The sequence below is a fragment of the Epinephelus lanceolatus genome, chromosome 23, assembly GCF_041903045.1.
Source record: "Epinephelus lanceolatus isolate andai-2023 chromosome 23, ASM4190304v1, whole genome shotgun sequence".
Lineage (NCBI taxonomy): Eukaryota > Metazoa > Chordata > Actinopteri > Perciformes > Serranidae > Epinephelus > Epinephelus lanceolatus.
Window position 1 is genome coordinate 30,536,871 of NC_135756.1, and position 13,752 is coordinate 30,550,622.

At 41.5% G+C, this 13,752-nt stretch overlaps 1 protein-coding gene across 2 annotated transcripts in view; it reads right to left on the reverse strand.

Annotated features, from left to right (window-relative positions):
- Positions 1-13,308, reverse strand: part of slc26a5 (solute carrier family 26 member 5) — a 25,463-nt gene extending 12,155 nt beyond the window's left edge. For both annotated transcript variants that reach the window (XM_033614645.2, XM_033614643.2), the window contains exons 1-10: positions 13,017-13,308; positions 11,700-11,839; positions 11,087-11,197; positions 6,339-6,520; positions 5,852-6,016; positions 4,677-4,912; positions 4,276-4,423; positions 2,514-2,627; positions 2,276-2,353; positions 1,953-2,048 (exon numbers count right to left, since the gene is read on the reverse strand). In XM_033614645.2, coding sequence (XP_033470536.1) covers positions 1,953-2,048; positions 2,276-2,353; positions 2,514-2,627; positions 4,276-4,423; positions 4,677-4,912; positions 5,852-6,016; positions 6,339-6,520; positions 11,087-11,197; positions 11,700-11,839; positions 13,017-13,171 — 1,425 coding nt within the window. In that variant the 5' untranslated portion in view covers positions 13,172-13,308. The remainder of the gene's footprint in view (positions 1-1,952; positions 2,049-2,275; positions 2,354-2,513; positions 2,628-4,275; positions 4,424-4,676; positions 4,913-5,851; positions 6,017-6,338; positions 6,521-11,086; positions 11,198-11,699; positions 11,840-13,016) is intronic.
- Between the last annotated feature and the right edge of the window lie 444 nt (positions 13,309-13,752).

Here is a 13,752-nt window from a genome sequence, read left to right on the forward strand (position 1 = left end):
AGCTGCATCCTCTTTCCTCATCTGAGCGGAAAAAAACAGGGCGTTTCTTTTTATTTTGTCACATACTGGCAATATCACTCATCAATCATGTGACAGAGGCTCCCAAAAATAAGACGTGGGGCAATTAAGCATTGTTGAAATGGACTTAAAAATGGTAGTTTAAAAATCTATCATGGTTAACTCTACATGCTTCTTTTTCTCAGGTGGACATGAAGCTGAGCACAGATTAGATAAGATCGCCCAAGGTTTAAGGTGGAATCTATGAAAGACAAGATAAAGGAAGCACATTATCCTGTTTGTGCTGAGCAGTAGAAGTCCTCACAAAACTAAACATGTTTACCCAACACAATCCCAGAGGTGGACCAGTCCATTAAACTAGAAATACCGCCTCTCCATTGTATGCCTCCATGCACCAGTCACATTGCACTTATATCTATGTCTGCAAAACACGTGGATACTTTGCACACATCTCCCCCCCAGAAGCACCAAAGATGTATACAATCAGCACAGTTTAATGTAAGTGTTACCAATTCAGTATCTGACCAAATGTCTCCCCTTCTGTTCCTGAGTTACAATATATCATGGTGACCTTTAACCTTTTCGATATAAAATGTCATCACTTGATCATTTTATCGTATTCGACAATTGTTTGAAATTTTGTCATAAGTGGCCTTTCAATTCTTGAGTTATGGCCAAAAACATTTTTTGTGAGGTGACAGTGACCTTTGACGTTCGACTTTAGACCACCAAATTCCAACTGGGCCATTCTTGAGTCCAAGTGGACATTTGTGCCAAATTTGAGAGAACTCCCTGAAGGCCTTCTTGAGATATTGTGTTCATGAAAATGAGACAGATGCAAGGTCATTGTGACCGTGACCTTGACCTTTGACTACTAAAATCTAGTTCCTCGTTAAGTCCAAGTGAATGTTTGAGCCAAATTTTCAAAAAAAAATCCCTTCAAGGTGTTCTTGAGATATTGCGTTTACATGAATGAGACACTTGTGGTCACAGGGACCTTGACCTTTGAGTATGACCATCATTGTTGAGTCTCAGTGGACGCTGGTGACAAATTGGTAGGTGCTCTTGAGATATCACGTTCATGATAATGGGATGGACGGGTGGACAACCCCAAAATATGGTGCCTCTGGCCATGGCTATCACATGCGCAAAGGCATAAAAACACATAACACACATAAAATCTAAGCACAAACTGCTCTACCTGCTGCTGGACCTCAGCCAACATAGACCTGAAGGAAATCAGGCCCAGATCAGCCAAAAAAGTAAAATTTAATACTGTTAAACTGCCTCCAATTTGTATTTAATGCTTTGGTAATCTTATCCAGGTCTGAACCAGATGTGTTCACACTTAGTTCTCAGTCAATGCATTCAGAACTTCTACTTGTCCAATTCATTCAGCACTAACATTTCTCACTTGAAACAGTATCCCTTTCTTTTTTTAGCTGTGACCAGCAGCTCTATAGGTCACTCTGCTGGTCAGTCGGTCGACAACATTTTCCCCACCCCTTAGTAGCAGTTCTTGTGGGAGTGGGAGTGGCCTATAACAAAAAGGTGCATAACCTCTTAACAGATTCATAAATGTGTATAAAAGCTTTTTGTAAAATTCACTGGGACAGGCAAACCTGTGGGGAAAAACCTTTGGTCTGTGTCTTCTGCTTAAATATACACACACACAGAGTCTTGAACATTATGAACCTTCAAAAACACATTAAAATAATTTGTTGTGTTCTGGTGTTCTAACTATAGACGCAGCATTTGTTGCTCTTGGTGACAGACTACTTTGAGAGAACAGCTCCTGACCAAAAAAACCACAGTTGACTAAAAAGTGCAGAACAAGCTCCTTATCAGCTAATTTTACATCTTCGGGTTTCCTGTGGAGACCTCTACTGCACTGTAACATTTTTGTTATGTTGAGTTTGATTTAACAGACTGACCAGTTCGATCTTACTGGTCCTCCACAGAACAGGAATGTCTCTGAACTGTTTGAACATCCCCAACAGGTTCACCATGATGATGGCAGCCAGCGCAGTCTGGGAAACACAACAGAGGATCATACAGTTGAACAATACAGGAAGACATTAGCAACGACTCTTGGCAATCTTTCGATCTCATTACGTGAGGCGTGACGCAGAGCCATCAGCCTCTGTTTGTTCAACAAACTGGACAGAAAATAAAAGTGACTGTAGCTCCACCCGTGACGCCGAGCTGCCAGACAGGAAGCTGGAAGCTCTGCGTCATCAGCAACAGCTTCACCCACCTGAGGGAGCGGTTGGAAGACAAAACCAATGGCCACCACCACCAGCAGCACCATGAGAGACGCCAGCAGTCCTGCAATCTGAACAAACACACACACACACACACACACACACACACACACACACACACACACAGATAACTGTGTCAACATAACCTCATTCTAATTACAGTTTTACGACACCAATTTAGTTGAGTGAGATGGTGTACTAGCTCCTGTAGTGGAATTGTGTATGTGCTACCTGTGTTTTTCCACCAGTGCTCTCCTGCACTAGGCTCCTTGACATGGAGCAAGTGATGGCGAAGGTTGAGAAGAAAGAGCTGATGAAGTTACACAGACCAATGGCAATCAGCTCCTGAAAGCAGATCAACACAAAGTTTTGTTTCAGAACAAAGAAATTCAAAATGTGAACATGTTCTGCAGCTGGCTAGGCAGCGAAAACATAGTTTTAGGGCTTTTCATATAGGTATGATTGATTTGCTCAACTTTTACATTAGTAATGGTGTTCCATACCCATGTACACTTAAAACATCATCTGTGGAACATTTTTGTTGTGCTATAGTGTAGAAAAGGGCACTGCAGACCCACCCTGCTGCCCTTAGACGGTCATCAGCAGGGATCAGCAAAACCGCTGATGAGGAGCTGCTGCTGCCGGGCACAAAGCTCTCTGCCTTCTGCTGGAACTCTGACTGCAGGGTGAAGTGGCAGCTAAGCCGCATCTATGTCTGTCTGTGGCGGATTGCGCTGCCATCTGATATTAAGGAGTCAGTTTTAAATTGTGACTGTTAAATTATCGGTTTAAAACTCCTTGTAGTTGCATTAAATAGCAGTCCACTTTTGTGTTTTGGACAGTTGGTGTTCACACCTGATGTGTACCATACTGGAGTACACGTGAACCGTACTAGTTGAGACCACCTTGTCATGTGGACTGGAGCATGGATTGACGCATCATGCCAGGGAACAGTACACATTGTTCAAGGTAATCAAACAGGGTCTCTGATGTGGAAGCCTCCTTAAACAACTCTAGGAAATGACCCAAAAAACCTAAATAGTCTGTGGATGAAAGCAGGTGAATGTTTACAGTGAAGAGCCCAGAGCAAACAACCATGACCTCCGGAGAGGGTCAATGACGCCATCAAGCACAGTTAGGTCAGTTATGCTTAGCTGAAGTTACAGTAACTTCCTATTTCCAGTCAGTCCAGTGTGACAGACGTGACTTTCCATACTTAATCAGATACTGGAACATATAGCAATAAGGTCTCCACATTGTTGGAATATTCACTGTTATATAGTTCCTTTCCTGACTCCTGTTTACATGTTCCTGTAGCCATATCATAGAGCAACATGAACCAAAAAAATCCCAAATACAAAAAAAAAACCCAACGTCCTTTATTTTCACTAAAGCTCAGACCATGGTACAACTTACATTAGCTCAAGAAACCTGGCTACTCTGAGAAACTGCTTTATGCAGGTAATCATTCATATGACTCAACTTGTTACTGTAAATCTATATATCAAGCAGGTCAGGGATCAGATTTCCCCTCTTAACATGACAGATAGCACAGCTTTTCCTTACAGAGCAAATGTGTCTCAATTCTAAATCTAAATAGTCGAATTGTGGTTCGAATCATTTTACCCACAAAGGAAATATTGCTAACATGTATTGATCTTTCCTTTCATCCCACCACTCTTGTGTGTCAGCAACATTCTTCCAGTCTCAAGTCTTTGTCCTGCACATGCTGGCTACCCTTATACATGTTTAAAAAACAGCTTTCTCAAGGACAAATCTAGCTGGTGAAATGAGGTTTCTCTAAATCCCTACCTCAAAAGATTTTCTTTTATATGAAGTTTGACAAATCGTCTTATTAGAGGAGGCGACTGTAACCCCGGTTACAAGTGCAAGTAAGCACACTGATTGTCAGGTTAGCTTCGTTGTGCCAAGATAGAGTTCATTGTGCCAGGATCTGTTTTTCATCAGCAGCTCCTCAGATGTTCACACTCACCTGGTTGCCATCCACGCTGTAGCCGTGCTTCAGGGCAAAGATCTTGGCAAGCGAGATGCCCATTGAGAATCCGACAATCGCTACAGCAAAGGAGTCTGTGACCAAACTGGGTAACAGAGAGAACTCTGGGACAGCAGGAGGGAGAAGCCTGAGAGCACATAAAGTAACATTTGTAGTTCATCAATCCCAGTGTGTAAATATTATCTTGGTTGCAATGTTATGACGGCTCTTTTAATTTGGTAAACAAGAGCCTTAAGCTACAAAATTCATACAATTAGGATATGACCCACATGTTCTTCAGTAGATTCAGATCCCCCAGTTGTAAAATTCCATGAATTTCCATGACTGAAATACACTACTCTAAAATTCTGTGCCAACAAAAAGGAAATGTAACAACCTACCCGGTTGGTATCTTCCCAACTACGTCCACTTTGTAGCCCTCTGATAAGGACATGCCATAGGAGACGCTGGTGGACACAATAACCACAATAATCTCTCCAGGGATGGGAATAGGCAGTTTCTTCTTGAATCGCTCGTTGAGGTCTTTGATTGCGTACAGGAAAACGAGGCACACAAGGCCCAAGATGAGAGTGGAGACATTGGTGCTGGTGATGTCACTGAGTACCGCCTTGACGCTCTAGGGCAAGAGTATAGAATTAATGATGCATTTAAGTCATCTATTTTTTGCAATTACCAAACACACAACAAAACATGAACTAGAAAAATAGCCACACAGAATTACCACTTTGCGGTTATATCTTCGTGAACACTCAAGTTGCACTAACAGTTTATATCCAGGTCTGTGAAAACATGGATGCATCACACACAGCAGCACAGACGATATACTATCCAGTGTTGACACCAAAGATTAGTGTCACCTATTAAGTATCTGACCAAATGTCACCCCTTCTGTTCTTGAGATATGACGTTGAGTAATGGCCAGAAAAGTTTTTTTGCAGAACCTTATGACGATGCAGTGAAGTTGACCTTCAACCTTTTGGATATAAGATGTCATCATGTTGTCATTATGTCCTTTTAGACAATTGTGTTACATTTTGTAATAATTAGCAAATAAATTGAGTTATTAACCTATTCTTTTCAAATTCAAATTCTAAGTTTGTTTTTGAGTGGACGTTTGTGTCTAATAACTCCCTCAAGGCCTTCTTGAGATACTGCATTCACAAGAATGAGATGGACGCAAGGTTACCTTGAACCTGGCCTTTGACCACTAATCAGTTCATTCTTGAGTCCAAGTGGATGTTTGTGCCTAATTTGAGCTAACTCCCTCAAGGCCTTCCTGAGATATTGCATTCGTGAGAATGAGACGGACGCAAGGTCACAGTAACCTTGATCTTTGAAAAGTTCATCCTTGAGTCCAAGTGAGTATTTGTGCCAAATTTGAAGAAATTCTCTAAAGGTGTTCTTGGGAATTGGACAACCTGAAAATGTAATGCCTTTGACCATGGCAACTGCCAGCGCAGAGGCATAATAAAAAAAGAATAATTTTCTAACTGCTCTTGCTCTCACTCTTTCCACCTAAAAAACATTTAGAAGCTATTGAAATATTGAAACTTACATAAATAGCAGAGAGGGGCCCACTGAAGCGCTGCGTTTTCACCCCCAGCAGGTACTTTAGCTGAGAGACAACAACGTGCACCGCTGCTGCTGTAGTGAAACCTCGCACCAGGGGCTCTGTGAGGTAGATCGCCACAAAGCCAAACCTGAGAAGGCCTAGGACAAACTACAAGAATGGAAAACAAAATTAAGAAAGCAAGAAGAAAGAAAGAGGTAAGGTGGTAAAAACAAGCTATACAGTTGTATCAAACAAAAACATTAAATCAAGGTGTTGATACATCAACAGTGATTCAGATATCCTGCTGCTGTGGGCAAAACAGTGATTTTTGAGCGTGAGAACATTTCAGCAAGCTGTATCACTTTACTGCTGTGCTTTAACCAAATAATAGACACTCTTGGGGGGGGGGGGGGTGAAGTGAAGGCAGATAGGCCAAATCAGCAGCAGCTTTCAGTTGCTGGCTGAGTGTGGTGGTTGTTTCAAGGCTCACCTGGATGATTCCCACCAGGGTTGTGAGCACAACAGCCACCTGCACCCTCCTGGCATCACGTGCCTCCACGTCCAAGACAGCAGACATGTTGGATCCATTGGCAGGCAGGACATAAAACATGGAGTCCGGGGCCTCCCTCACTGCAACACCCCCGATCATCAGACTTATGACTGCAAAGGTGCCTGCAGATCACAAACAGAACAGTCATGTGTCAGAATATTTTACGGCTGGATCGTGAAAGTGCTAAATTTTTCCAAACTTGGTTCTGTATAGCATTATGATGTCTACTGCGTCATGCAGTATCTCTTTAAGTGAAAAGGCCATCTTGTCCAGCACTCGAACAGCAGCCCAGTAATGCCCTCTCACTCTCTGCCAGAAGTTAAGGGATCATCATTTCCACAACCACTTGCTGAAGCCAACTGCTTTCTGTTGTTCACTTCAGATCAGGTCTTTAGTATAAAGGTTGTGGTTTGGTTTATCATACCCATTTGTCAGATGGACTTAAAGGTTAGCTGGCATTTGAGATGACTTGGAGCCCTTCCTGGGAAAGAGAGTAGTCAGATAGGTGAGATGAAGGCAGTGGGTTTACTGAAAATTCCCAATCCTGCTGCGTGAACACCTCCTAATCCTGATGAATGTGTAAACTGTAAATCTTTAGATTTAGTTTGAGCTGACATCCTGTGTGCGTAGGGCAGTTCTACCTCATCATACTGTTCTTGGCACTCACTGTGGGAAGAATCTGACTGTGTGAAAAGGCCACTGACTGCCTTAAAGACCACCATTAATTTAGACCAGGATAAATCAACAAACAACAACATGAGGATTGGATTAGGACGACACAAGTCATAAATTTCCTAAAAATATTGTGCCAAAGGTTAATGGTACAACAAAATGAAGAAGCCATACTGAAGCTGGCGACAGCTTTTTCCACCAGCAGAGCTTTATGTACAGCCACATGAAAGAGTAGGCAGCAGAAGGGAACACTAATTTAAGCACCTTAATAACGAGATGTAGGCAGTGGGTTCACTGACATGTCACAATCCTGCTGTTCACGCCAATTCTGGCCGCAACAAGCACATCAAACACGTCCTAATATGGATCAATGTGTAAATTGTGTGTGGGACAGAGACGGTTGGCAGTTAAATCTCATCATATTTAATACAGATGTTGGCAGCAGTTTTTTCCACAACAACCACTTAATATAATAACCAGAGAGAGGGTCAGCAGCAGACAGGGACAAAAATGTCAGCACAGTTTGGAGTCTTTGGAGTAGTATAGCCGATGCACTGTTTTAAAATTGTATCAGATTTTTTAATAGGTAATTTTTTAATAGTTAACTGAACATTTTAACAACACAACACATGCTTTTTTATTTAATGGACTATCAATGCAAGTATTTGGTGCTTTTATGTGTACTTTGATTTGCTTCCAGATTGATGTTTACATTATGTTTTACGATATTAATTAAATTATTATATCATATATTTTGGCCGGGCAAGTTCAAGATCTGAGAAAGAATAGTATCAGTAACATTGTTAACACTGTGCTACATTACAGAGAAATACAAAACCGTACTAATGAACCTTCATTAATATAGGCCTATATTTTTTATCTACAAGTGCACGTCACACACTGAGCGAGCCGCCTGTTAATGATGCTGTCGGCAAAGCGGTAATGATTGTGCTAAGTGGCTAATGGGCATGTAGCTACTTACATGTTTCAGATGATACGTCATGTTTGTCATCGAGAAATGATAGGCAAATGTTTGCCTGCAGAGTTTACATATCACCTTGGGTTCATCATCCACCTTCTCAAAATGATCCCACACTTTGGATTTCCTGCCCGACATGTTATTAACTAGCCTGTGACTCCTATCTGACTGCTGAGTGTGGCTGCCTCCTGTGTCTGTGATATAGATTTTGATTTATATTGACAAGGAGCAGCTCCTAATAGAGTGTCACGTTTTTTGTTTCTTACTGCGTCTAAGCGACCAATGAAATCTTGCCGACTAATGACCTTTTTGGTGAACTAACATTTAGTCAGCTATTGGGGGCAGCCCTACTGGGCAGCCACTTGAGTCAGCTGCTGGGCTCTTTTTCCACCATGATACAGTATGATGCTTAAGTGAGCCGCCCAGCAGTAAACTTTAAAGTGTGGCAGGCCAAAACCACCTTAGTCCTTTGATTTAATTAGGTGTTTTTTGATAGTTCGTACAGTCTTGTAACTCCATAATTAGGGCATGATTAGTCTCTATATACAGACTCTACATTCAGTGAATGTAGAGTTTGTAGGCAAACCCCAGAGATCTTGCCTCCGGAAGAAGAGCGGAAGAGCCCTGGTTTCCGGTTGTAGGCTGTTTGTAGTCCGCGTGATATTGACCAATCACGTTTGAGCTGGCTGCAGTTGTTGCCAGGGTAAACGGCCCGTGCGGTGAACTAACGAGGCAGAACATAACTGACTGCACTGCAAACTCTGGATCCATCGCAGTGGTTCAGCATATTTACTTATATATAAACGGAAGTCGGAAACGGCCAAAAAATCGGAGGTCTGCCCCCAGAGGCTGCATCGCCGTCTGCCGGAAGTCAGATGCCGAATACAGCCAATGGGTTCCGAGAATGGGGCCTGATAAGCGAGTCCAGACGTTTAAAGTAAGAAAAAGGGTTGAAATACAGGAAAGCTTGGAAAAGGTAGAAAAATCGTGGCAGAACTACCATTTTGATAGCATTTATCTTCTCAGCCAAAGAAATATAGAGATTTGTCCAGAATTCAATGTACCTCTAATATTCTTATCCAAATTGTAACCATACAGTTAAAGTACAGCTAGTTTGTGGAGACTGGTGCCTGTAGGATATACATAAATATCTATCTCTAAGCTTGACTTTGCCTTAGAACATAATGTCTAATCTTGGTCACCCAAGCACACGATTCCTTGTCAGTGTTGCATTTACTGCAGGAAAATGCAACAGAGCAATACCACACCAAAACAGTCCTCTGTCGAATATCATCATGTGTGAATCATTTATGTATTTCACCTCAGCAGCCCCACTTATGTCCAGGCATGACCCCATTGTAGGGTCATGCACTTTAAATTTGAGTGTCTGTGAAATGCCATCTTGTCCAGCACTTGAACAGCAGCCTAGTAATTCCCTCTCACTCTCTGCCAAAAGTTATGGGATCATCGTTTTCCACAGCAACTTGTTATCAGGATAAATTTCGGGCAGAAACATTAAACAGTGAAGCTAACTGCTTCCTGTTGTTCATGCCAGATCAGATCATTTGCTTTTCCAAGGGTGAGCAGGTTTAGTTTATAGTGTCCATTTGTCAGATGGGCTTAGAGCTGACACCTGAGATGAGTTGGAGCCCTGTCTAGGAAAGGAAGTAGCTGGATGGGTGATACGTCAGGGGTGGGGGGCACTGAAATTTCACAATCCTGCTGCTCATGTCAGCTGAGGACACCAGTCACATCTGAGTGAAAATATTTCATCCACGTGCCATTTCAAAAACAACTGCAAGCTTTATCTTATCATCTGGATCAGTCTGTAATTTGTGAATCTTTAAATTTCTGAATCTTTATAAAATTTATAATAATGTAATATAATATAATATAATCCATAGGTCCCTATGAATCTTTCATAGGAACCTAAAAATCCAGAGCAGTGCCATACCCCATGTGTGTGTGAGATGGTTGGCAAATTTGAGGAAATTCCCTTTATGGTGTTCTTGAGATATCACGTTCACAAGAATGAAACAGACACAAGGTCACAGTGACCTGACCTTTGACCACCAAAATGTAATCAGTTCATCCTTGAATCTAAGTGGACAGTGGTGCTAAATTTGGAAAAATTCCCTCAAGGCATCCCTGTGATATCTTGTTCACAAGAATGGGACAGACAGATGGACAACCCAAAAACATAACGCCTCCAGCCATGGCTATCATTGGCGCAGAGGCATAAAAACATGAAGCAATATAATAAGTACACATCGGTAAAAACACAAAGGATCAGTCTAATAAGCAAATGGTAAAGAAGCAACATTTGATAAATGATCGTTTAAAGTACAGGTATTGCACAGTTTAGCATAAAATGTAAGCTGTAAGCCTTAGCATGCCCAGCTAACTAGCTTACAATCTAGAGTAGTAAATGAGCAATACTTCCAAGACCAAGAACAAAATCACTGACTAACTTCACTTTTTTGTGAGGTTACAGATTACTTTAACAAAAGCCAGTGTATGACAAGCACATCCACTGTACTATCTTCTCACCACAAAAAGCTGGTTGTGGATGCTATCAGAGCTTCGGGTTACATTAGCAGCTCTGCCCTTCTCTTTACATCACGAGATACTTTTGCCAGACACATGTATGACCTTTTTCTCTTGTAACGCTAGAAGTGAAAACATACTAGTTCAAAATGCCAGCGAATATGTCATCAGCTAAGCAGCCAAACAGCGTTATGCAAGAACAGAATAACAGTCTGATCTTACATTTTACCCTATCATACAGCAACATAAACATACAGCTACTTACAAGTAATTCTACACTGCAATACAGGAACAATGCTTCTACTTTATACCCAGGTGGTCTACATGGATCATCAGTTGGGGAAGGTACTGACTGTTTGCCTGGGACCTTTTGCCTTTTGGCTGCCTTCTTGTTTGTAAAGAAACTCCAAATTGGCACCAGCCACAGCTTGTAGGAGAATAATGACCCAAACGCAAAGCCTTTACGAGAAGTGTTCAATTAATTTCTTACCAATGGATATGTGTCTGGATGTGCCAAAGAAGGTGTAGAGCAGCACGGGGTAGAAAGAAGAGTACAGACCATAAACTGGAGGCACAGCAGCCAGCATAGCATAGGCCAGACCTGTGGAGCAGAGGAGAAGGAGAGGTGTAAATAAACTGAACAGCCCCAGAAGCCAAGTGATTGCATCACAACCTCAGAGCTACAGAGATACCATAACAAAGACAGTGTGAAGCTGAAAGCAGCGCCCCAGGAGTTGGCAGCTGGCCCTTCACACATTTAACCCTTATTTAATTCCAGATGACTAGCCTGGCCAAACTTAGTTTGTGGCAACTGTACAAAGCCTTAGAATACATAATAATTCTTGCTTCATCGGACTGTAAAGGTAATGTTTTTTAAGCTTTCAAACACACAGATAGGTGAAAAATGAAGTGTCTCAGTAAGGTGTTTTTCAACCACAACCCTAAAGCATAGCTTTACTGCTCCCTTACTGGACTCCTCAAGTCTATAGAACTCCACTGGAGAGATACATCAAATGAATGAATCTCATTTGAATCTCATAAGATATGTGCATGTCTTAAAAGGACTTAAGACAGAGGTGTTGCTGCGACTGCAGGGCTCTGACCTTGAGGGAGCTGCACAACTCCTGTGCTCAGACCTGAGACCACGTCCGAAAACAGGTACTGCTTGACTGGATAGGATGGCAGCCATGTTAGAATGGGCAGACAGCTTAAAGCCGCTGCTTTGGCTTTCTTAGATGAACACCTATGAAAAGAGACAAATGGATTAACTTAACAGTTTGTTATTTAAAAAGAATAAAGAAAAGGTATATTTTTAACTACAGAAAGTATTCCTGGAATCCATGTTGTTTTTCTGCTATAGTTTCTGATCTCCAAATAAGGCCATACTTCAGAACATGATACACCGTAATCTTCTTCCTCACTAATGGAAAGTAATTTTGCTCCACTCACCTGGCTCCTAATCACCTATATACCCGTACTGTTAGCAGCCATCTTTATAATTAAACATTGACAAGACATAGTCATTACTCTTACATCCTGTCAAAAAAAGATATCATCATGTGTGAGATGGGATGGTTAAGGCCCAAATACACTGAAAGAGTCTGACACACGAATTTTGAAGTGCAGCTGTTCTCAACAGGCCTTTGTAACTTTAATTAATAAGTCACATACAGTGCCCACGTACAGAGGCTGTCTGTTTGTACACTGGGAGAGGTAAAGGTTAATCATTTAAAAAGCATTTTCTTAACACACAATCTGCTCTTCAACCTCATTGGGCATCTTCTCATTTTACCTTAGAACACCGTCCCACAAGTTTTTACCAGAGTTTCACTGTTCAATTGCTGATGAAAGCCAGTCGTCCTGTGGCCAGCACCCTCTATAACTTATTCACCTCTGGTCAAGAGATAGATAATGGAGTCATAGGGAACCTGAGGTGGCTACAGCCTACTGTCTCTGTCCCTGTCTCAACTCAACTCCTCCCAGATGACTCAAAGGACATCATGTGCAATAATGTGACATTAAGGAAATAGCATAGATACAGTCTTGAACTTTCTATATTAACTATGCACTCATTGTTTATGTTGTATATATTGGATCACACCTGATTTGCACCTTACTGTTGACTCTTTCTATATTTTGCAACTCACTGGTTTCTAGTTTTATGTTTGCAATATATTTTATTTTATATTTCCTATACATTTGCTTTACTGCTGAGTTATTTTAGCCCTTGTATATTGCACTTTTTGTATCTGCAAATAAGTTAAAGCCTAGATTTATTACTGTCACATTCTGCAATTTTATAAGAGCCCGAACTGAATATTTCCTTTTTGACTTGTGTGGATATACTACCACTGATTTAATTATTTCAACAGCTCTTGAGCAGTACAAATCAAGGTTTAAATTCCTCAGTCTAAGCTTACCTGAACTTTTGTGCCAGCCTCTGTCGGAGGGTGGTGGAGTCTTCTTTGCGGTGGAGAAGCTGCGACCGGATGAAGCCTTCATCATAAACTGGACGCTCTATCCTGTATATCAGCTGTGAGTCTGCACCCTCCCTTGCTGCAGCTTCTTGCTCCATTTCAGAGGCAGAAGGGCTGATTGGACTCGTAGTCAGTGTGTGTCTTATCTCACCCACTTATCATCTACGTCATTGCTTTGGCCAGTATATCTTCATTCCTTTCACTGCTCCAAGTTAAATCTCCTCGTCTGCACTTCCTCTTTCTGCTCGGAGGGCAAGAGGAGACAAGATTATTATTCCAACACTAACTGGTTTGTTTGATACTATTTAATGATAACAAGATTGGGAGTGATGATAACCAACAAAGCCTGTGTGTTTGTGCATTTTTGTGCTGATAACTTCAGAGTCAGTTGGATTTGCATGGCTATCACCTTTTAAGCAAATATTTGGCTAAGAGGGTAGCCTGAAGAAATAGCGTCCTGCTTGCTTTGTACTCCATATGTTAAAGGGTACAGTTAGTCAGCTGGATTCCACTGCAAGATGTTGCTTTCAAAGTCAGACAAAAGAATATGGTTTATAGCTTGAACAGGAAATAAATCACTCTACTTATGATAGTCACTGTGTTGCTACAGGGCTATAAAGTGTCTGTGTAGGACTTCATAGTAAATTTACAGTCAACTTATCTCATGTGACTGAAAAAA